At 33.7% G+C, this 25,140-nt stretch overlaps 1 protein-coding gene across 6 annotated transcripts in view; it reads right to left on the bottom strand.

Moving 5' to 3' along the window:
• The window catches only part of CUL2 (cullin 2), a 98,510-nt gene that overhangs the window by 25,259 nt on the left and 48,111 nt on the right, over positions 1 to 25,140 (bottom strand). For all 6 annotated transcript variants that reach the window (XM_012518654.3, XM_023583974.2, XM_058297686.1 and 3 more), the window contains 8 exons: positions 13,481 to 13,577; positions 13,278 to 13,388; positions 9,887 to 10,049; positions 6,358 to 6,482; positions 4,727 to 4,834; positions 3,963 to 4,022; positions 896 to 1,024; positions 691 to 777 (listed from right to left, as the gene is read on the bottom strand). In XM_012518654.3, coding sequence (XP_012374108.1) covers positions 691 to 777; positions 896 to 1,024; positions 3,963 to 4,022; positions 4,727 to 4,834; positions 6,358 to 6,482; positions 9,887 to 10,049; positions 13,278 to 13,388; positions 13,481 to 13,577 — 880 coding nt within the window. The remainder of the gene's footprint in view (positions 1 to 690; positions 778 to 895; positions 1,025 to 3,962; positions 4,023 to 4,726; positions 4,835 to 6,357; positions 6,483 to 9,886; positions 10,050 to 13,277; positions 13,389 to 13,480; positions 13,578 to 25,140) is intronic.

Here is a 25,140-nt window from a genome sequence, read left to right as displayed (position 1 = left end):
CTCATTTCAACATAGCAAAACACTCCATTATTATATGTAAGATACCTTATAAGATTTATAGATAGTGTAAAAATAAAGCCAGTAGTCAATTTAGAGGAAAATAAAAAAAGGGAAAGCACTTAGACATATTTTTAATACCACCTATTGAGTGATGAGGAAATCTATTCTTTGAAATTATTCAAACTTCTGTCATAATGTGGTCATAAAAGGTTTTAATTTCTGTTAACTTTACTTTTAAAAATGTAAAACATACAATATTTGTTATGTTTAAAAAAGGAGTGCACATTATATTCAATGTCCAATACACAGGAAAATTTTCAACTACTGAATAACGCAGGATAAATATGAATCAGTTACTATATTGAATCAGTGTGTAAGCTGAAATAATGTAAAAATGAATAAAAATTCAACTGTACTTCAGGAACTTGCTACTTAAAAGGAGTATTTTAGGTATATTCATAAGTAACACAAATATTTTGTAAAGTTAATACTGATTGCCATGTATGATATATTTTGTCCTTTTCACTTAGTATATGCATATGCTACTATATGAATATACCACTGTATGTTTAACCAGTCTCCTACTGGTGAATTATTTCCTATTATTACACACAATGTTGCAATTAACTTATTTATGCGCTAGTGGAGTAATTTCTGGAAGGGACATTCTAGATCAAAGCCTTACATTACCTTTAATTTATTGATCATGGCTTCTTCAGAATCCATAGACATAGATAACCCATGAATTAAACGTTTTGCCAGCATTCTTGCGTAGAACTATATTTATAAAAAAAAAAGATGTTTTTAAAGATTACTCCCTTTCTGAGGATTTAAAGCACAAAAGTAAATCAAAGCTGACTAAAACACACATAAAGCTTTTCTATTCACAACTTACCTTTTGAAAAACGTCCTTATCATCAATATATTTGAAAACAGTAATGAAGCTTGTGAGTTTGTCTTCTACTTCATTCTCAGTCATCCCTTTGGCTGATTTCTTTAGTAAGTTGTCACAGTACTTAGCAAGCTCAAATAGAAATTGATAATAAGTCTTATAAAGGGGCCTTAGGTATCATGCCTCAAAGGATGTATATTTACAATACGAAATAAGATCAATTGCAGGGCCTAAAGCTTTTGTTTAAAAAAACGTGAACCATTTACAATAGCAAATTAAAAAATCAACTATCTAGGAATAAAAGTAACCAAGGAAGTAAAGAACTTGTACATGAAAAACTATTTTTTACTACAAAGCACTGCTAAAAGAAATCAAAGAACTAAATAAATGAAAGGATATTCCATGCTCATAGATTGGAAGACTAAATATTGTCAGGATGTCAATTCTATTCAAATTTACAGATTCAATGCAACCCCAATCAAAATTCCAATGACCTGCACTGAAGAAATGGAAAACCCAGTCATCAAATCTATATGGAAGGGTAAGGGGCTCCAAATAGCCAAAATCATCTTGAAAAATTAGAACAAAGCTCGAGAACTCACACTTCCCGATTTTAACACTTATTACAAAGCTACAGCAATAAAAACAGCATGGTAAAATTTTAAAAATAAAAACAAAAAACCAGCATGGTACTGGCACAAGGACAGACATATACCAATAGAATTGAATTGGGAGTTCAGAAATAAACTAGAAGGAATAATCTCTTCAACAAACAGTGCTGGGAAAACAGAATATGCACATGCAAAACAATAAAGGTAGATCCCTACCACACACCATTTACAAAAATCAACTCAAAAATGGACCAAAGACCTAAACAGAAGAAAACATAAGGAAGCATCTTTTTTTCATTTTTATTTTTATTTTTAAAATTTTTTTGGAAGCATCTTTAGAACCTAGTGTTAGGCAATAGTTTCTTAGACTTTACATACTTGCACAAGCAACAAAAGAACAAACTGATAAACGGGACTTCACCAAACTGAACACTTGTGCATCAAAGGACTTCATTGTGAAAGTAAAAAGACAATCTACAACACTGGAGAAAATATTTAGAAACCACATATCCAATAATGGTTTAATAGTCAAAACGTAAGAAATTCTACAACTCAACAGAGAGACAAGTCAATTTAAAAATGGGCCAAGTCTTAAATAGACATTTCTCCAAAGAAGATACACAAATGGCCAAAAAAGCACAGAAAAGACAAGCAACATCATTAGCCATTAGGGAAATGCAAATCAAAACCACAAGATACCATTTCACACTCACTAGAATGGCTACTAATAGAATTGGAAACAAATGTTGGAGAGGATACAAAGAAATAAGAACGCTCATGCACTGTTGCTGGGAATGTAAAATGGTGCAGGTGTTGTGGAAAACAGTTTGGCAGTTCCTCAGAAAGTGAAGATTGAAATGACCATATGAGCTGGCAATCTCACTTCTATATATATACCCAAAAGAACTGAAAGCAGAGTCTCAAATAGATATTTGCACACCAAAGTTCCTAGCAGCATCTTTCACAACTGTCAAAAGATGGCAGCAATCCAAGTGTCCATCAGCAGATGAAGGGATAAACAAAATGTGGCATAAACACACAATGGAATATTATTCAGCTGTGAAAACGAATGAAGTTCTGATTCACATGACAACATGGATGACCTTGAAGACATCATGTTGAGTGCGATACACCAGGCACAAAAGGATAAATATTGTATGTGCTCGCTGATATGAAATAAATAACAAATTCAACAGAGTCAGAAACTAGAAATCTTACTAGAATAAAAATAATAAAAAAGAATCCCACAGGACTGTACCACATAAACAGTGCTAATATAAACTATGGGCTATAGTTAACAGTATAATCATAATATTAATAATATTCTTTCATCAATTGTAACAAAGGTCCCACACTAATGCAAAGTGTTAATAATAGGGAGAAAGGTGTGAGTGTGAGGTGAGATATATGGCAACTCGGCTGCATCTTCTGCATGATTTTTCTGTAAAGCTACAACACCTCTAATATATTTGTGTATGTGTGTGTATATAAACATGAAGAAGAACTTAAATGTTTTAGAGTAAAGAAAAAAACTAAAAACAGGTCAAAAATCAAATAAATATATTTTTACAAATAAAACACTGATATAAATAATTTAAGTTTCTTAAAGAACACCTAGGGAAACGGACTTTGGCCCAGTGGTTAGGGCGTCCGTCTACCATATGGGAGGTCCGGGGTTCAAACCCCGGGCCTCCTCGACCCGTGTGGAGCTGGCCATGCGCAGTGCTGATGAGAGCAAAGAGTGCCGTGCCACGCAAGGGTGTCCCCCGCGTGGGGGAGCCCCGACGCGCAAGGAGTGCGCCCATGAGGCAAGCCGCCCAGCGTGAAAAGAAAGTGCAGCCTGCCCAGGAATGGCGCCGCCCACACTTCCTGTGCCGCTGACGACAACAGAAGCGGGCAAAGAAACAAAAAAAGCAGACAAAGAAACAAGACAACAAATAGACACCAAGAAGAGACAACCAGGGGAGGGGGGGAAATTAAATAAAATAAATAAATCTTTAAAAAAAAAAAAAAAAAAAAAAAAAAAAGAACACCTAGGTCAATTTTAAGCAGTTCTATATTTTTTGACAATAGACTATTTTTTCTTTAACCTTATATCCACCTTGTAAGTAAGTTTTAAAGGTTACTCAAAATTTATCATCAGATTTCCTTTAGACTTAAGAATAAAATTTCCATGATATAATGCAAATATATGATTCAGAGCACAGAGATCTTTTAAAACCTAAATTTTGTAAAATGGAATGTTTTCTCATTCAGTTATTACTTATGGTTCATGGTCTGTTGCAAGTCAAATTGTACATGACATATATCATCAGTTTTAGTTTTAATAATTTAATTTCATCTATTTTTCTATTAAAAAAAGCTACAAAAAATCAACATGATATTCTTCTCAGTTTTCGTTTTCTACGAATGACTTTTCATAAGATTGCTTTTAAGTATTAAGTAATCATCAAACTTACCAGTTCAGGTGCTTTGCAAACAGACTTGGGTTCTCTATAATTTACTACTGACGTAAGGGCCTAAAGAGAAAACAGGCCAGTAATTAACTACCAGCAATAGAACAACAAATATAACTGATTCAGTATATGCTATAATCTCTACATCCAAAAATATACCACACCATAGAAAACATGGCATTTTAGTGATAGTTTGTTATTATCATTTTCATATCTAATGTGGGATAAACTCCTCCAACTGTATTCCTCAAGGTTTAATTATAGAATAATTATTTATCCTGTTCTGATAGAAAGACATTGGTTATAACTCACTATGGAAATTTGAACACAGGTAAAATAAAGCCCATTTTTCTCTTACAACAAACTTGCAAATAAATTTCCTTTAAAATATCACAATTCAAAAGTCTGTAATATATTTTTCTTTCAAATATTATTCAGTATCGCCTAAGTATTAGTATTAGTAATCAGGATTGAAGAAGATTTAAAAGTTAAGTATATATTTTAGAAGAGATTAGTTTATTATCAACAATTCCCCTTACATAGCATAATCATAGAAAACTGATTATTTAACCATTCATTTAATAATTTAAAAGTTATAATGTATTTCTATTTTGACTTTCACATTTAATTTAATTACTTGAGGCTAATCTCCATGCCTGGAACTGATATCTAATAATTAGAAGCCTTAATTTCTGGAACTGCCTATAGAATGATGACTAAAGGATAACTCTCGACATAAAGGGAATTAAATATGTATTTAAAAGTACCTTATCCAATGCACTCATAAAGTGTTGATCACCATTCAAAACAGTGTTGATAAGCTGAACAAATTTACCATGGACTTCCAAAACTGACTCCACAAATAGTGTTGGCATCTGAAAATATGAAACACGAAGTACAAAATCACATTTTAAGAAGTTCAAGGACAAAATTATGCTTACAAAAGGACTGTTTAATGTTTTACCCATGTATTTTCCATGCATACAGACATACACATATCCCCCCCTCAGAAAATGATTCAACTAAGATGGTCTTAAAAACCTAAAATTTTGACACTGAAAATCAACACTAGAAAAGCAGGACGATTCTTTGTCAATTTCTTTGTCAGAAGAACACACCAAAAACACACTTCTCTCTTGGGTTGGAATTTGGTAACTTAAGGGTAAAAAGAGATAATCTCTTAATTACCAGGCTCATCAGTTTCATACAGGGTTATATAAACAAAAACTATGATCAAAGTCACTGAAGGCTGAAAGAAATAGGAGAGTTAAAGGATCAGCATCAGGAAGAAGATAAGCCCCTAGGTCTGGGCAGTATGATCCCCCACATCTCAGAAGGAAAAAAACACCTAGTAGTGCAAATAAAAGCTTTCTCTCTTAATGGAGGTAACTATGAAGAAGTCGTACCTAAGACTGCTAAAATCATGATCTACCACAAATGCATTCTTGTTTTCTTTCTTGTACTTTCATCTCTCAGCTCATGACACCAAATCTGAGTTACCAAGCTCAATCTCATTCAACACCTATAAATCTAACATAATGAAACTACTAAATAACACAACCTAATAAATGTAAATAATATTAAACAATATGGAAAACATGCATTACTGTGGCAGGATATAAAACCTAAGAAGAATGTAGAATAAATTATTTGTCAAAGACAAATAAATTTAAACTAAAGTGATCAACTCCTAATAAAGGATCCTGAGCAATGATGCCCATACACAAATTACTCTATTTTAGAAGAAGAGTCAACAGTTCTATATAAGAGAGAAAAGTAGCATTTCACATTATGACTGTTGTCTGCACCAAACATCACTAGTTACAGTCCAACAAGATTTGATGACAGGAACACACTCTGACAGGAAAAGGCACCATGGTTAAAGTCATGGGACTGGCTGGGTGTTTTTGAGAAGATGAGTAGTAGGGAGCTGAGGGTTCACTATTTGGGATAGTTTAGGTAACAAGTACATATTTAGGAAAATTTGCTTCCCAGGCAACTAAATTCATGGAAAATGTAAAGAAAGCAAGTTACAAGCTATTTTACCACTGATTAACACTACTACCATTACAACTATCAATGCCAGCTACGTAGAAATAGTTATTTAGAAAGGGCAAAATATTCTTTCTGTGAGAACTAATAATTGCTAAATGAACCAATGAATACATAAATATGACTAAAAAGCCTAGCTCATTCAATGATTTTTTAATAATTTGATAATTCCCAAATGAGCCTAATAGACTGGAGGTTTAAAATGATTTTAATAAAGACATTTGCTTTGTTGGGATGGTAAGACTATGTAAATTTTCTTTCATCTTTTAAAACAGTAAAGTCAAAAGAAAAACTCCATGATAAATCTGATTAAGAGAAAAACTGTCCAGTTCCTTACACAACTCACATTTTCCTGAGTAAGATTACTGGTTGCTCTAAGGCCCTCATCATGGATATGATTTTGCAGCTCCTGAATCATATGAGGTAAACCAGTGGACACAGCACGAAGTAAGACATACATATTTGCCATGTCTAAAGGGGAAAAAAAAATCTGATTATTAAATTCCCAAATAATTCAAAAAACTATTTTTAATTTATTAGTTAATATATGGCTCAAAATGCAGAATTACAGAAGAGTATATACAGAAAAGTGTACCAACCCCATGTTCCAGCCACCTAGTCTCCCAGTCCACAAGAAATCAACATTGTTGTTTAATAGCTTTCCAAAGATGTTTTGTGCACATTCAAGCAAATACATATATTCTTCCCTCTGTTCTATGTACAAATAGTGTAGCATATTTTATATATTATTTATAGCTGCAAGTAACTTAACATTTTAACTTCAGTCTTTTTGCACCTGTACATAAAGGGTTTCTCCTTTATTTTACAATTGCATAGTACTCATTATGTGGACATTACAATTACTTTAGAACTGACAGAAATTTAGGATGTTTCCACTCTCTTGCTATTACAAACAATGTTGCAGTTAATAATTTTGTATCCAAGCAAGCATATTCCATGGTATAAACCCCTAGAAGTGGATTGCTACATCAAAGTTTGATGTGAAGATAGAGCCTTCTAAACAGCACTCCCAGCAGCAGGGAGTTCCCTTGTCAACAGTGTGTTATCAAACATCTTGATCTTTGACCCTGGGAACTAAAAAGTGATATCTCAGAGTGGTGGTTTTTATTTTACACTTTTTTTGAAGTACAACACACCTACAGAAAAGTGTACAAATCCTAAGTGTATATCTCAATAAATTATTACAAGGGAACACACAACACACCTATGTAAAAATCACCACCCAGGGTGAGAGCCAACACATCACTTACAATCCAGAAGTCCCTTTCAGGTCTCTTCCTAATCACTACTCCTTTTCCTTCTCTGCAAAGGTAACCACCACCATGACTACGAAATCACAGATTAGTTTTATATCTTTTTGAAACATATATAAATGGAGTCATACTCTACATATTCTTTCATGTCTGGTTTCTTTTGCTCAACGTTATGTTTATAAAGTTCATCCATTTATGTAGCTATAATTTGTTCACTTCTATTCCTCCATAATATTGCATCATATGAATACACCATACTTTATCCATCCTTTCTAAATTATTGGACATTTGGTTGTTTGCAGTTTGGGGCTAATACAAATAATGCTTCTATGAACATTCCTGTATATATTTTTTGTATATGTGCATGCATTTTGGGCAGGGGTTATATACCAAGAAATGGAATTGCTAGATAATAACATATGCATATATGCAGCTTTAGTAGTCAACGTCAGTTTTTCAAAGTGGTTGCATCAACTTACACTCCCAACCAGTATATAACAAGTTTTCACTACTCCATATGCTAGCCAACACTTAGTATTTTCAGTCTTTGTCTATTTTTAAATGGCCAGTGTGTATTGATATCTTAGTATTTTTATTTGCATTTCCCAATTTTAATGAGATTGAGTACTTTTTGTAAGTTTATGGACCATTTGGTTATCTTCTATTCTATAGTTACTTATTCAAATTTCTTGACCATTTTATATTTTAGATATAAACCTTTTCAGTTGCTGCAAATATCTGATCCTATGATTGTCTTTCACTCTCTTAATGTTTTTTTTTTTTTCTCTCCCCTTCCCCCCGAGTTGTCTATTCTCTGTGTCCATTTTGCTGTGTTCTTCTTTGTCCCCTTCTGTTGTTGTCAGCGGCATGGGAACCTGTTCTTTTTTTGTTGTGTCATCTTGCTGCATCAGCTCTCCATGTGTGCGGTGCCATTCTTGGGCAGGCTAAACTTTCTTTCGCACTGGGCGGCTCTCCTTACGGGGCGCACTCCTTGTGCGTGGGGCTCCCCTACACGGGGGGCACCCCTGAGTGGCAGGGCACTCCTTGCTGCACGTGGGCCAGCTCCACACGGGTCAAGGAGGCCCTGGGTTTGAACCGCAGACTTCCCATCTGGTAGACAGACGTCCTTTCCACTGGGCCAAGTTCGCTTCCCTTAATGGCCTTTTGATGATCCAAAGATTTTAATTTTAATGTAGTACACTTGATCAATCTTTCCATTGTGGCTACTGCTATTTAAAATATCTTTACCTCCATCAAGATCATATAGACATTCTCCTGTATTATGTTCCAGAAGTGTAATTATTTTACCTTTTGTATTTAGGTAAAAACCTACCATAAATTGATTTTATGGATGGTGTTTGAGGAAGATAACAAATTTCATTTCTTTCCAAATGGACAGCCACCTGACATAGCACTACGTTTTCAAAAGACTAACTTTTGTTCAACTATCTGTGGATGCATGGCTTCTTTCTAGGCTATTTTATTCTATTTGTCTATTTATCTATCCTTGCACCAATGCTTCATTATCTTAATTATTAGGGTTTTATCACAAGTCTTGTTATCCCATAAAAAGGGCCTTTTGATGATCCAAAGATTTTAATTTTAATGTAGTACACTTGATCAATCTTTCCATTGTGGCTACTGCTATTTAAAATATCTTTACCTCCATCAAGATCATATAGACATTCTCCTGTATTATGTTCCAGAAGTGTAATTATTTTACCTTTTGTATTTAGGTAAAAACCTACCATAAATTGATTTTATGGATGGTGTTTGAGGAAGATAACAAATTTCATTTCTTTCCAAATGGACAGCCACCTGACATAGCACTACGTTTTCAAAAGACTAACTTTAGTTCAACTATCTGTGGATGCATGGCTTCTTTCTAGGCTATTTTATTCTATTTGTCTATTTATCTATCCTTGCACCAATGCTTCATTATCTTAATTATTAGGGTTTTATCACAAGTCTTGTTATCCCATAAAATAAAGTCGTCCCATCCTATTTTTCAAAATTGTCTTGGCTATTCTTAGCTTTCAGAGTTAAAAAAAATTTTTTTTTTCACTACGCTGCCTAGATACATAGATTAAAGTTGTTTTCACTAATGTTTAGTCTTCTGTACAGATCTGGCACATCTCTTATTACATTTATTCTTTGCTATCTGATAATTCCTAAAATTATTTTTCCCTAAAAAATTCCATTTTTCATTGCTTATTGCTAGCATCTACGTGTATCTGCATTTTATATTTCTATTATGAATGAGATTAAGCATTTCTTCATATATTTAAAATCTATTCATATTTTCTTTTATCTCTACTGTTCCTCCTATAGTTTATTAGGAACTCTCAACATATTAAAGAAATTACTTTGTAACATAAAAATGTACACATTTTCCCAGTTTTTCTTTTGACTTTAGAATACTATGAAAAATTTTCCAAAATAGTCTTTTAAAATACACTATTCCTAATCTGCAAAAACGTATAAGTAATATTTTAAATACTATTACTAAAATATGCTTTAAATCTAAGGAGGTTGAAAGATGATGTAGGAAGTGGCTTTGTAATTTCATTTCTATTCTCATTTATGTTTGGTATTACTTACCATTTTTTTTCTCTTGTCGAATGATATTATGACATTCTGCATGCAAGAACTGTAAGTGGTCTGCTACCATTCTTTGTTGACATTCATGAATCACTTTAGTATATGAACTTGCATTTAAGTATTTCCGACATCGAATTTCTTCATCTTTTAACCTACCTAGAACCTATGGAAAAATATTCTTATAGTCATGAACTATTAAAAGTTTTACTGAGGAAAAAGAAGTAGTATCAGTAAGTAACTTAAATAACAGTACAAGGATTACATAACCAATTTAAACGCAAATTCCACACATCATTTCAAATTTTTATTTAAGCTACTAGCTAAAACCTACATTTCACCAAATTCTTTTGAAGAATGAAGCTTAAATGACCTGCATTGTCTTAATTTATTGACCACTATAATTGAATTATACAGACAAAATAATATGCAACAGGAAAAGTGGATATAAGTTATTAAAAACCACCAGACAGGTTATATTCCATATAAAATGTTTTACTATCAAACTAAAGAATAATTTACATTAACAGGGTCAAACAGATTAATTATTTTACCTTGGTTCTGCTTCTTGTAAAATATCAATACACACAGCATGTGCTTGACAGTTAACTATCACATTACAGATTTCATGCAAAATTTTGGAATTCAAATTATATCTGGTCAAGTCAAATGTGCCCATCAACACCTTTACTAAAGTTAATCCTATACAAAATGCACCATGCAACAAACAATACACCGGTTAACATTAACAAGAACTAGCTAATGGAGAAAATAGCCAGAAAATTTCTGGCTGAATTTCTACCTCAAAACAAAACTGCAACATTGCTGCAATAAAACTTATACTAGCATAGTACACAAATATACTAATTTATTTAGGCTTGGGAAACATTCTGCAATGTGAAGCTATTAACTGGAGTTTCTGAACTTCATTGGTCCCAGAGAACTACATGCATCTGAGTCTTTGTAAAGTACTGTTGTGCCTGCCTGGGCATCAAGAGAGGAAATATATAATGTTGATGATGTTGGGAAGAGAAATAGGAAATAAGATATCATTCCTGGATACCTCTCAGAAACCTTTTGGTGAAAATGAGGTTCAAGAGGGTGCTACCCTCCTGTGGACCCAAGAGTACGATGGCAAAATCACAGAAATCAAGAATGGGTAAGAAGGTGTCTAGATTAAAAAGCTATTCACATATTTGATTAAATGAGTCATTTTGGTCAAGTTTTTATCTTCAAATAAAAATAACCTTTAAAAATTTTAGCCTATTAATCATTTAAAGCACACTGCAAGTGACTTTAATCTTTAATTAGATTTATCTATTTGACCTAGTTAATGCTTGATAGATTAAATGTAACAGGAATTAGAGTTTGGGCTTGAGGGTGGTAAGAGAGGATGAAAAAAGGAAAGAAATACACAATGATCACTAGCAAGGAGCATATAAAGAGAAATGGACACAAGGTTGGGGAGTCCCAGTACAGATGTCAGAGAAGTTTTCCTCCTGGAGGCCAGGAGGAAAATGCCAAAGAAAATGTAGAAGAATGATACAGAAAGGGAAGTAAGGCTATACTAATTAGTCTATTAACTAAATGCACAGAGATCAAATCCTAGGATTTTTGTGCTTGAAGCTATTATGGTTCACCATCACTTCCTAAAATGAACTAATCTTCTAAGCACTATTTTCCAAATATAATTTATTTCCAATGGCTGAAAGGCATATATGAAGAGGTGAATATGTATCACTGTCACTCTACATGCATATTTTAGATCTAGAGCTTTAACAATAGTCTAAGATAAAAAAAAAAAAAGGGGGGGGCTAAGAATTAAGAAGCACTTAGATTTTGTGTAACCTGCACTAATGGATGGAGGGAAAAAGGCTTTGATGTCTTCCTCAAGGTCCCAGAGCTAACTAGTGGCAAAAGCAGGAATAGAATTCAACAACTTCTGACTCCTAGGATAAGGCTTTGTCAAATATGTACAGTATCTTGACCCATCTATGTTCTACAGAGGCAAGACTACAGCTATTCCATCTTATTTCTCTTGGTATACAAACTAATAAAAACCACTCAGCAGTAAGATATCTGAAATCCGAACCTGCAGAGGAAAATACCCAGTTAAGTTTAAAATATTACATGTGAATGTATCTCAATAAAACTGATTAATAAATAAATAAATGTACACAAATAGCCAGAAATAGCAGCTATGTACAGCAAGATAAACATAGAGAGACTGAGAGGTGAAGAATCTTCATATTTGTCGGCTTTTTGTTTATTATTAGTAGTAAAATAATGAAAATTATCTAATAATGACTGAAGTGATGGATGTACAATTTGTGATTATACCAAACACCACTGATATTACACTTTGGATGAACTGTATGCTTTATCGATATGTACCAATAAAATTGATTGATTTAAAAAAAAAAAAGACCCCTTGGCTATCAGTTATAAATATAGTATTACAAATGAGTCTCCACCCCCCAAAAAAGTTCTAATATATCTTGAATGATAACTGAATTTACTATTAAGAAAATATACATAGAATTTTAAATATGTTATTGGTATGTGTTGCTTTAGTGGCTAGAATTTCTTGTGGAGGCTTTCCTCAGCCTTTCAAGTATAAAAGACCAAAAGAGTGACCTGTTCAAGTATGTAGTAGTAGTATATTTCCTCTTATTTTTTCCTTCCATTTTAAAGAAAGAGAAAAGCCTAACACCTAGCTTCTGCATTTATCACACGACCCTATTCCTTAAACATATATTAAGCATAAAATAAGTTTATTTTGCCAAAAATGTGCATCTATATTAATTTTAAAGACAAACCAAGCAATAGGGATTTATCAAAAAGCATCTGGAAGTGGCTATGGCTCAAGCAACTGAGCTCCTGCTCACCATATGGAGGACCCGGGTTCGATTCCTGGGACCTCCTGGTGAAAAAGAAAAAAAGAAAAAAGGTGTTCCAGATCTGTGTGGTAAGGTACAGCACCCACCACCACCACAGCGTGAAGATAGGCACAGGCCCCCCAAACAGCAAAGCAACACACCAAAAAAAAGATGATGATGATGCAACCAGATGGGGGAAGAAAAAATCATCAACCATCATGAAAATTGGGAGTAGCACTTTTTCTCATGGAAAATGCTATAGCAAGGGCAATGACTAGTAAGTGTCCTATATTAAGTATAACTGAGATTAATGATCAAATAAACATTTGTCTAATAAAAAATACATTAATTAGGGGGTTGGGGGTATATGAAGACCTCATATTTTTTTAATGTAACATTAAAAAAAAAAGACAAAAAAATTTTTAAAAATACATTAACTAGGAAAATTAATGTTAAATAAAACCAAGCCTGAGATACAAAAGATGAATGTATTTAAAATAAATTTCATTTCTTACCTTTTCCATATACTGTGAGCAGTTTGATTCTTGTAATAAATTTGAAGCTTCTTGTTTGTAATACTCTCCTGTTTCAGTTAGAAAGGGAGACTCAAAGATTTCCTGATAAAACTATATAAATCAATTAAAATCATATTAGAAAAAATCTACAAGTAATTTAAGAAATTAAAGGTCTGATTATGTTTTTAAAGGAGAATTTTTACCTTTAAGGGAAATTTTTTCTTATACTGTTCAACATGAACAAAGGAGTTAATAACCCCATGGATTACTTTCTGGTTTGGGTCTTCACCACCACGATCACTACAACAAGGAATAACACAAAATATTCTTAAGAATACAAATATCTATGGAAATGTAAAAAATTAAGCTAAAATATGGCTGCTTATTTCATTGGTCTAATCAAATTATGAAACATTTTAAAAGTTAATGCATAAACGATGCTTAAAAACAATTTTTTCATAATACAGCTGAATTAATATTTGATAGTTAATATATACATGAGGTGTTATTGCAAAATTAAAAATACAATCTCAATACTAAGATATGTCTTTAATTTTAGCAAAGTAGCTATCAGCCCAAGAAGCAGCAACTTTAATACTGATGGTTAAGAACTTCGCATATCACAGAAACTACTATTTGAGAACTTGATCTGAAAATGTCACTTACAAGTTTGCATATAGTTATTCAACAGTCCATATTCCTCAAAGGTCCACCACTCTGTATAAGATATCACCCATTAAAATGACTAACAGCTGAACCCTCTCTAACAGACCTGCTAAAGTAGCCAAGTTTTTTCATTTAAGCACAAAAATATTTATTCAGAATTTTAGTGAATGTTTTTAAATGACTTTATTTCTTTATATTTGAAAAAGGCTGTAAAATCATCTCAATTACTTATGTAACATCTAAGTTCCTACTTAGTCAAAGGCACTATAGAGAAGCAAATCTTAACAATCATAATAAGAAAGGTACATGAATATTAGCTTTTCTAAGTTACAGAAATAGAAAAATGAAATCATCAGAAAATAAATTTGTTTAATGCCCCAGTAAAATAGTCTGCCCCTAAATTGGAAGTTTCTGACTTTAGTCCTAATGCTCAAATCAAATCATTATGTGGTTAAAGGCTTAACCCACTTTAAAATATTTTTTCTTTGAAAAATATTTTATTTTAAATAATTAATTTACAAAGAGAGTCACAGAAATATTATCATTTTCCAGCAAAAGCATCATATTCTTTATACTAGAAATTAAAGGTCTGATTTCTAGAATATAAGGATTTTGTAAGCATTTAAGTTTTAAAAAAGCATTGTGGCAATTACCTTTACATATTAGTGTTTCTCCCTGCCTCCTCACCCCTTCAATCCTTTTGCATTCTGCCTTTAATTAACTGGATATTCTCAGGAAAGTTTTTTGTATATGAATTAACATGGCTACAACAATTTCGTCAGTCATAGAATCTCAGATACAAAATCTATGTAATAAAATCGCTCATAAAGAAAAATGAATTCATACAAGGTCACACATAGTGAGCTCATTTCCTCTGCTTACCTGGTTCCTTCTTAAGCTCAAATCCAATTTGGTGAAAATGATCTACTTTATCTTATATTTGCAACACATCACTTTTTTCCCTTTTAACTTTCCCTAGGACCAATCGAAATCATTTAATGATTCAGAAATACCTGAATATTTAGAAAACCAGGTTACCCAAAATTCCTTTATGATCAAATTCTATTTTCCCTGCACAGTACAAGGAAAACTTCGGCTCCTGCTATTCTTAGCAACCCCAACATTTACTTCTGATCCCAAAAGGACCTGATAAACTGGAATCAGGTATACGGTACTCCCTGGAAAACCAGTGATAATCCTAATGCTGAGTAACTATATTGTCATCTGCCCCCTATATGCATAACAACATCTGAACCCAGACCATCTTAGGCTTAATTATAAAACCTCTTTTTTTAGGGACATACTGGGGATTGAACCCAGGACCCAGTACATGCAAAGCAGGCGCTTAACCACTTAGCTACACTGTTCCCCAACCATATACTTAGTTTTGTTTTGTTTTTGAGGTACCAGGGAGAGGGATTGAACCTGGGACCTCATTAGTGGGAAACCAGCACACAACTACTGAGCCACATTGGCTCCCCCCATATATTTTTATAACTGCACAAAAAGTGCTGTGCAAAATCATTATAAATATAGAGTACTTCTTTCAGGCTTATAAATACTGAAAGTTAATTGTGAAAGGATGTGGGAAGCAGGGGTAGCTCAAGTGATAGAGCTTCCACCTACCATATGGGAAGACCCAGGTTTGTTCCCTGGGCCTCCTGGTGAAAAAGAAGAAGAGAAAGCATGCCCACGCAGCAAGCCAGTGCCCACATGGTGAGCCAGTGCCCATGTGAATGCCTGCGTAGTGAGCCAGTGCCTGCACAAGTGAGTCATGCAGCAAGGTGATGATACATCAAAAGAAAGACAAGGGAGAGTTAAGATGAAGTGCAGCAGAAATCAGGAACTGAGGTGGCACAACTGACAGGGAACCTCTCTCCACATTTAGAGGACCCCAGGACTGAATCCCAGTGAATCCTAGAGGAGAAAAATGAGAAGACAACACAGACAGCAAAAACAGCAGGGCAGGAGGAGGGGAAGGGGGAAAAAAAGATAAATAAATCTTTAAAAAAATAGTGAAATGATGCTAAGTTAGTAATTTATAAAAGCAAGGAATATATTGGTCATCTGAATAAACTCTGGTCTTATCCAATAGTGGTTCCAGTCAATAAGCCCTGAGAAAAGAAACACATGTTACCTTCATTTACATTTTTTTCTGTGTTTAAGATGAGAATAGGGTTCCAGCAAACTAAATTCAGCCTCTGCTCCCACTCTCAATCTGAGAAATAACAGAATAGTCCCTTCAATACTTCCCTGTTGGCAGTAACCCTCTGACTTGCAGCAACTGAAAAGGGATAAACAAAAGACAGGATAGGGTAGAAAAGTAAGACTACAGACCAAATTGCACAAGGGAAAGAACTGCTACAATGAGACAGTGGAAAAAAATGGAAGATAGCTTAAAGCTGGAAGGTACACACAAGGTGATAAGAGCGATTTAAGGCATCAAGAACAATAACGAGGTCTCTGAAGTCAGGGAGTAAACAACAGCGTGTGACCACAGTGGATCAGTAAGTATGGGCCTTGTGTAGAGACAGCACCCCAGAAGGAATGGGAAACCTTCACACCCAGAAGATTACCACAGCATCCCACCTGACAGAACCCCCTAGGCTCCCCTGTTCCCACCTGAGAAGGGCACTGGGAAGTCAAGGATATTTTTCATCCCTAGATTGGAGCAATTCTTAAAGTCTGATGATATCAGTATTGGTTAGAGTGTAGAGAAACAGGTATTTTTCACACCCTGCTTCTGAAAGTGCATACGTTAGAGGCAAGCTGGAAAAATTCTAAATGCCTATACTCTATGACTCCAAACAAACATCTGCATGTGTGCACAGTAAGGATATATAAGATGGTTTCTGATGCAAAGGTTCTTGTAGTGGAAAAACTGGAAACCTAATATACAAGCTTAGGAAAGGGGTTTAATAAAATGAGGTAGAACCATACCAAATATTAAGGAGCTGTTATAAAAGAATAAGGTAGATTTTTATGTACTGACATAGAAATAATGTCAGAAAATATCACTGAATAAAAAAAGTTAACAAGGATTAGCATTTGGTTAACAGTTATCAAATGATAAACTGAGGAAAGGATCTAGAATATTCAAAATTTTATTGTATCATTTATGTATTCAAAAGTGAGTTTTTCATTGAGTAGCTAATATTAGGTTTGGGAAAGAAAATGTACAAAAGATAAGTCTGGAACATTCTGACATACCAGATAGCAAAAAAAGTTATCAAAGATGACAGGGGTCATGTCAAAAAGACTCTAGTTCTAGCTAGTCAGAGGGAGGCAACTTAAGATTTAATAAAATAAGATTTATAATGACTACAAACCCAACAAATATGTTTAAGCCTATGGGTTCATCCTGATTTTTTTTTTCAAGCTAATTGGCTGCCTTCTAAGGATGACAGGGAACCAATTCATTATTTTGAAAACTAGGTTAAAGAAAAGGAAAGAAACAAGCATTTATTTTATCTTTCCTATATGAACTTTACAATTGGACACTAAATAGTAGGAAAGGGGAAGCATATCTTCCTAAAATATTCCAGGTGGAATAAAACAAAATGATAGTGTCAGACACATTAGTGTCAGAGTAATGGCTCTAACATTTAGAGGAAAAAAAAAGTGAAAATCAGGTATTATGAAAGAACACAATCATTACCCATAGTCTTGCCAAAGGAATCAAATCTGAGTCTGCATAAGCCACTGGACTGTCAATTTGCAGGAAATATTGAGGACAGAGGAACATTCTGAAATGTGCCACATGGGTGCAATCAGCAAAATCCAGACCACAGGAAAGTCTACAGCTCAAAAAGCCAGCATTTGCAAACATATAAATAATGAGGGGAAAAAAGGATGTATGGAAAACCTGCTGGCTAAAAGATTTAAAAGACATATACCATTTTGTTTGTTTTTTTTAACGGACAAGACTAAACTATAGTGTTCAGGGATGCATACTTGGGTGACAAAACCCTAAAGAAATAGAAATGATTATCTTCAAAGTCATGACAGCAGTTATTTTTCTGAAGAAAAAGAAGGGATAGGATACATGGAGGGGTTTCTAGGGTGACTGGTGAAATCTTTTTTCTTGACCTAGCTGGTAGGAACAAGGGTATTCACCTTATAAAAATTCACTAAGCTATACATTTATGTTGTATGGTTTTCTGTATCCACATTTTATAATAAAAAGGTTAAAAATTAACAATTTACAACAGACAAGGAAAATATGGACATGTCAGAGGAAAATCAAACCACCCTTAACAGTCTATGTTATAAACTGCTTCAAATTCAAGGGAAAGAAAGCATTTAATATTTATTTTTATTTTTATTCAAAGAATACTCAACATTAACTATATAGTTTGCTAAAAAAAGGAAAGCAATTTTAAACCATTTAGCATTAAAAAGTCAGTGTTTTCAAAAGCATCCTAAGCAATCAAGGAATTCCTTTTACCTGCATTTAAAATCTATCTAGGGGGGAGCAGATGTGGCTCAAGCGATTGGGCTCCCATCTACCATATGAAGTGTCCCAGATTCAGTTCCTGGGGCCTCCTGGTGAAAGTAAGCTGGCCCACTCAGTGAGCTGGCCTGCACGGAGAACTGGCACAACAAAAGAAACATTGGAGAGAAAGTGAGACACAACAAACCAGGGAGCTAAGGTGGCTCAAGCGATTGTGTGCCTCTCTCCCACATTGGTAGGTCTCGGGATGAGTTCCCGGTGCCTCCTAAAGAGAAGACAAGAAGAGAAGATAAGCAGACACAGAAGAATGTGCAGCAAGTGGATACAGAGAGCAGACAGCAAGCACAAGCAGAGGCGGGGGGAGGGTTAAGTAAATAAATAAATATTTTAAAATAAAATGAAATCTATCTAGGGAGCAGATGTGGCTCAAACGGTTGAGCACCTGCTTCCCACATGGGAAGTCCTGGATTCGGTTCCTGATGCCTACCAAAACCAAAAACAAACAACAAGCAAATAAATGAAAAAACCTACTCAGGGGAGCCAAAGTGGCTCAGTGGTTGAGCAATGGCTTCCCACTTACAAAGTCCTGGGTTCAATCCCTGGCCATGATACTGAAAAAAAAAAAATACAAAAAAAAACTATCATATCTACCTACTTTCTATTTTTATAAGTGAACAATACAATAATACAATTAAAATTCTAAGACTGAAGTTCTTATAGAAAATTTACTTCTGAATAAGTACTGCTATTATGTTTCCAATTATTTGGTTAGGCTTGCTTTTTATAGATCACTAAAAATATTAAAAGTCTTATATTGTTAACATTTAAATCCATGAGGTTATAGTAGTTTATTTATTAAAAGTATGAACTTCAGATTTCTACCACATTGCAAGTTCCAGTTGATAATTCTACTATAGTACTATAAAAGATAAATTATTTAGAACAGAATTACTTTTATTTTTTCTGGTGCAGTAAACACTATGAAAAAATATGCAGATACACGAACTATATTTACATCACTTGCATTTTCCTCCCTGTGAAGGAAGAGCACCCTCTAGTTTCGTTTACGAATTAAAAGTCTGTAAGTATAGAATGTGTGATGATACCATGAAAAAAAATTAAACTGCCCAGCAGTTACTTCACTGACACTCTTAAGCAAGCAAACAAAAAAATACAACCTACAGTCCACTCTTAAATTTAGTACTTCAACAAAATATTTTGATCAACCTGGATGAAATATGGGATTATTCCTATATTGTTTATATATCCCAAGAGAAGCCACATTTACAGAACGCAGTTAAGGAAAAGGATTCTAGACCTAGTTTGTTCCTTGAAAGCAGAAGATGCATGATCTTTAAGCCAAGAGATCCTATTTTTCTCCCTTGACATGATATTACATTGTCCTCTTTTCCTGTCTGCATCCTTTTATTTTTTTAAGTTTCATTTTTCATTTATTTCTCTTCCCTTCCCCCCTCCACCTGGTTATCTCTTCTTTGTGTCTACTTGCTGCATCTTCTTTGTCCGCTTCTGTTGTTGTCAGCGGCATGGGAATCTATGTTTCTTTTTGTTGTGTCATATTGTTGTGTCAGTTCTCTGTGTGTGCAGCGCCATTCCTGGGCAGGCTACACTTTCTTTCGCGCTGGGCGGCTCTCCTTACAGGGCGCACTCCTTGTGCGTGGGACTCCCCTACGCGGGGACACCCCAGCGTGGCACGGCACTCCTTGCGCACATCAACACTGTGCATAGGTCAGCTGCACACGGATCAAGGAGGCCCGGGGTTTGAACCGTGGACCTCTCATGTGGTAGACGGATGCCCTAACCACTGGGCCAAGTCCACCGCCTTCAATCAATTTTAACATTATATTACTCCTTCTAATTGCTCTGCTCTAAGACAGAAACTTCATTACTAAGAGTAAGAAAACACGGGCAGTTACTCAACTATCATTTCTTATTGCTATTCTTAAATATTTTTCAAAATTATTCATGAAAATCTAATCTACAATTCTATAACATGCTGAGTTATTAATTTATGTCATTTAACTGAAACTACCATCTAGAAAACAATTTTTAAATAAAAAGAATTCAATTCACTGTAAAAGAAAGGTGTGGTATCACATTAGAAACCCTGCTCTAATCTCCATACTTGTTTAAATCTTTATCATAGAATAGTCTCCCAATTCTGTCAATGATTAAGTCAGATTACAGCAACAATTTGCTTAAATTTTAAAAAATCTTTCCATTCCAAGAATTCTACACCCGTTCTAAACCAGTCTAGTTCAATCTAAAAACGCCTGTCTCCCAGAAGAAGAAAAGAACAGAAAAAGAAGAGTAGAATAATTAAAGAGACCAATAGAGACCTACTTTGGGGGGGAAATAAAAGCAACAAAGTAAACCAACTTCTTATAAAAACTTATCAAGAAAAGAAAGACACAAATAAAATATTATGACTCAAAAGAAGACATCATTCCAGACGGGAAGTGAAAAAAGAGAATACATTAACCAAATGATCAAAGTTAACATCACTAGTACAAAGTTAATGGTGATATATGATCTACTCCATGACGCAATGAGAAGGGCCCATTACCTCTGTGGTATCTTCCCCCAAATCCATAATCTCAGTCTAATCATGGAAAAACATCAAACAAACCAAAATTCAAGGACATAAAAAGAATGTGACCACTACTCTTCAAAACTGTCAAGGAAAGACTCAAAAAAGTCACAGAGTGAAGGAGACTAAAGAGATAAGACAGATAAATACAATGTGGGATCCTGGAACAAAAGGACATCAGTGGGGAACCCCGGGAAATGAAAATAGTCTGTAGTTTCTTAAAAGTATTGTATCAATGTTCATAAACACACCCTGGATTTGCAGGATGGTAATATAAGGGAAAGACGAGTGGAGGGTATATTCAAAGAATAAGATAATTGCCAATAATTCAGAACTGAAATTAGAAGATACACAAGTTTGACTAGCCTTACTACTATTGAAAAAAAAATATAGTGCCAAGCTTCTTACAAAAAAATTTTTTCATAAAAAATACTAGGCCCAGGTGTTTTATTAGACATTCAAGAAACAGATCATCCCAATCTTATACAAACTGTTCTATTCAAACAAAAATGAAGGGTCTACCCCTTAATTTATCTTCAAATGTAAGCCTGATATCAAACCAAGACAAAGAGATTATGAAAAAGAATTAGAGTTCCATTCCACTAATGTATGTGAAAAATTCTAAATAAAGTGCTAACAAATGAAATGTCCTTTCACTCTACTTGCATAGGTGAAAACTTCTAAATGAAGTGCTAGCAAATCAAATGTATATGAAAATTATAATAGACAATAACCAGTCTGGATTATATCCCAGTTATACAAAAATGATTTAATATTAGAAAATCCATAAATATAACTTACCACATTAAAAAATTAATAGGAAAAAAACATGATCACTCAGAAGTAGAAAGGTATTTTATAAATACTAACTCAAGTTAATTTCATTATTTTGACTAAAAAAGTGACTGAAAAACTTAGAGGAAGCATCTTAAACAAGGAAATGATACAAATGTATGCTTTAAAATGAGGAATGAGACAAAAATCTCACTTATCATCACTTCTTTTCAGATTGCTCTGGAGGTCCTAGCTAAAGAAATAAGGCAAAAAATAAATTAAATACACATATATTTTTAATATATATTTATATATGAGAGGCATCAATATAGCTATCATTTTCAGATTATGATAGTTTACATAGAAAACCAAAATAGTGCAAATTATTAGAAATAGGAGTTTAACAAGGTGGCTGAACATAGGATTTGTATATAAATGCCGTTTGCATGACTATACACTAGCAGAAGACAATAGGCAATTATATACTTTTTCTAAGGATATCAGAGAAATCAAGTATCTAGAAATAAATCTAACAAAAAGAACACAGGGCTTTCACAGAAAAACTATAAAAACTCATTAGGAGATAATAAAGAAAACAATAGATATACCATATTTATGGATAGGAAGACATAATACTGTGAAGTTGTAAATTCTCTCCAAAATGTATAAATTCTCTTTACATTTCATTCAATTTCAATCCAAACAGATATTTTATTAAAGGAACCTGGTAAGGTGATTATACATCTAAAGTGCCAAAGAACAGCCCTCTGCCTTCTGGAGACAGACTTGACATACCAGATATGAACTTACTAAGCTACAACAATAACCCGTGAAGTAATATCAAAAGGACAACCTAAAAACTGGAAAAGAGTCCTGATACAGAACCACACAGGTAGGAAACTGCTGAGAGACATATGAAGTCAGAACGGTGGTGAAAGTAAGGGAAATTAAGAAAAAGTTTGGAGTTTTGATGCTACAATTTTTTTTCCATTTGTCACTTAACTCTGGCCTTTTGATGTAAACACAGAGAAGGTGTCATAACTGTCTTGTCCTTGAGTTATAATTTCAGAGGAAATAAGAACTTTTACCAATTCAACAAACATTACAATTTGCCAAATGAATTCTCTTAGAGACAGAGAAGCCCCCTAAGTAAATGCTGAAGTAATTCTGCCCCAGGGAATTCACAAACCTCATAAAAGAATGTAAAATTTTGTGTGCACGTTTACAAAATATTTTTCTGTGTGTAGGTTTCAGCTTTTATCATGTTCCTAAAGGAATATGAGAACCTCTGAAAAAAGGATGATAAACTAAGCAAATAGTTTGGTATAATCCAACTATTACCATTAGTTACCTTTGGGAGAAGAAAGAAGTTTGAAGTAAAAAGAGAGAAAGGAGAAAGCAGGTATTTCCATATTTTATATGTTTAAACTTTTAAAAAATTTTAATTTTGAAATAACTACAGATTAGAGAAGTTACAAAAATACAGAGTCAGGTGTACCCTTCACCCAGCTTTCTCCCACTGTAACGTCTTACCTAAGTAGGGTACAATATTAAAAGCAAGAAATTGACACTGGTACAATCTAAAGACTTTTCTCAGATTTTACCAGTTTTTTTTCTTAACTTTTTAAAAATTGAAGTTTATCATTCATACATGAACATCCATAAACAATAAGTATACAGTTTAAGTTGTGAACTGACAAAACAAACATGCGTATCATCATACAAGGTTCCCATACCTCACCCTACCAACAACACCTTGCATTGTTGTGAAACAATTGTTATAAGCTATGAAAGAACATCATCAAAACATTACTAACTATAGCCCATATCTGACATTTGGTGTATTTTTCCCCCAACCCATCTGCTTATTAACACCTTGTATTAATATTATATACTTGTTATAGCTGATGGGAGAATATTGTCATACTTGTTAACCGTGTCCACCTCCATCACTGGATGGATACATGCAATCACTTTTGTATATTTGTGTGTGTATAGGTCGATGTAATTTGATCACATATCTAGAGTCAAGTCAAGATACAGTATTTCTCTTAACCTTAAAAGTATTTCTGCATTCTACCCCTTAATAGTTTTGTATGAATCATTAATCTGTTCTGCTTTAAGTTTTAAGAATATAGTCACTTAATACTTGTACTTAAGAAATCCAAAGGAAAAAAAGAAAACACTCCAATAAAAGCTTTACAGAATAAGTGGAGGGAAATTTATTTAGTATAGAGCAGTACTTCACAAAATGCAGGTCTAGACTGGATGAACAACTATCACCAGGGGAGCTTTGTAAAGTCAAAGGTTCTTAGTCTCTCTAGGAGATGATTCAATTGATGTAAGTGAGGAACCCAGATAATTATACTTAGGAAAAGGTCCCCAAATGTATATACATATGTGTGTATGTTATGCAATATATATATATTCACACACACGATGTAGATATATACACATGCACATCTATATAAATGTGTGTGTATATATATGTGTGGGGGGAGACATATATACCCAGAAATGCATAAAGAATTTTTAGTAGAAAACACTTTTTTTTTTTTAAGATTTATTTTATTTATTTATTTCTCTCCACCTCCTCGTTGTTTGCATTTGCTATGTCTGTTTTTTGTGTGCTGATTCCTTAGAGGAAACACCTACCATTAATAGAACTCAAAATACTGGTAGAAAAGAGATGGTTTTTTACTTTCCTCTCTAAATTTCTGTATATTTTTAATTTTTTACAATTAGTATCTACTACGTATATAATTTTATGGACAAAGATAGCTCTTTTAACAGTTTACTGTATAATCCTGATTTTCAATGGCTGGATTTTAGAAACCAATAGTAAAGAGTAATATTCTTTATAGACTTACAGTGAATATCTATAAACCAAATGATGTGGGAAAAGAAATTTGAAAGCAAAGAAAAGGAAGTTGATAGGAAATCAAATTAGCCATAGGTTCTGCTAGATCTGAAAAGATTTTATCCTGTAAGTCTGGTGTAGTTTTTTCCACAGTTGTAGGTACATATACTAATGTATTTCACTTAAGTCAGAAATAGCAATCAAGTGCAGCTTAAGCAACCTATTTCAAAGAACATTTAACATATGGGTTAAGACAGACATAATGACCTAAGTTCTAATTCTGATTCTGCCACTCACTATGTCTTTGAAGTGGATAATTTGCTTACCCTCTAAAGCCCCATTTTCCTCATTTGTAAAATAAGCCTATGATTATATTCACTATCATTAGCTGTATTAAGAATCAGATGAGATTACAAATGGAGAGCATCTATACAGTTGCTCATTCATCAGAATAGTAATTATGATACATGGCCATATTAGCACAAATGACGTGGGAAAATAT

The sequence above is a fragment of the Dasypus novemcinctus genome, chromosome 5 (genome assembly GCF_030445035.2).
Source record: "Dasypus novemcinctus isolate mDasNov1 chromosome 5, mDasNov1.1.hap2, whole genome shotgun sequence".
NCBI classification, from domain to species: domain Eukaryota; kingdom Metazoa; phylum Chordata; class Mammalia; order Cingulata; family Dasypodidae; genus Dasypus; species Dasypus novemcinctus.
This window is presented reverse-complemented; position numbering and strand designations above follow the sequence as displayed.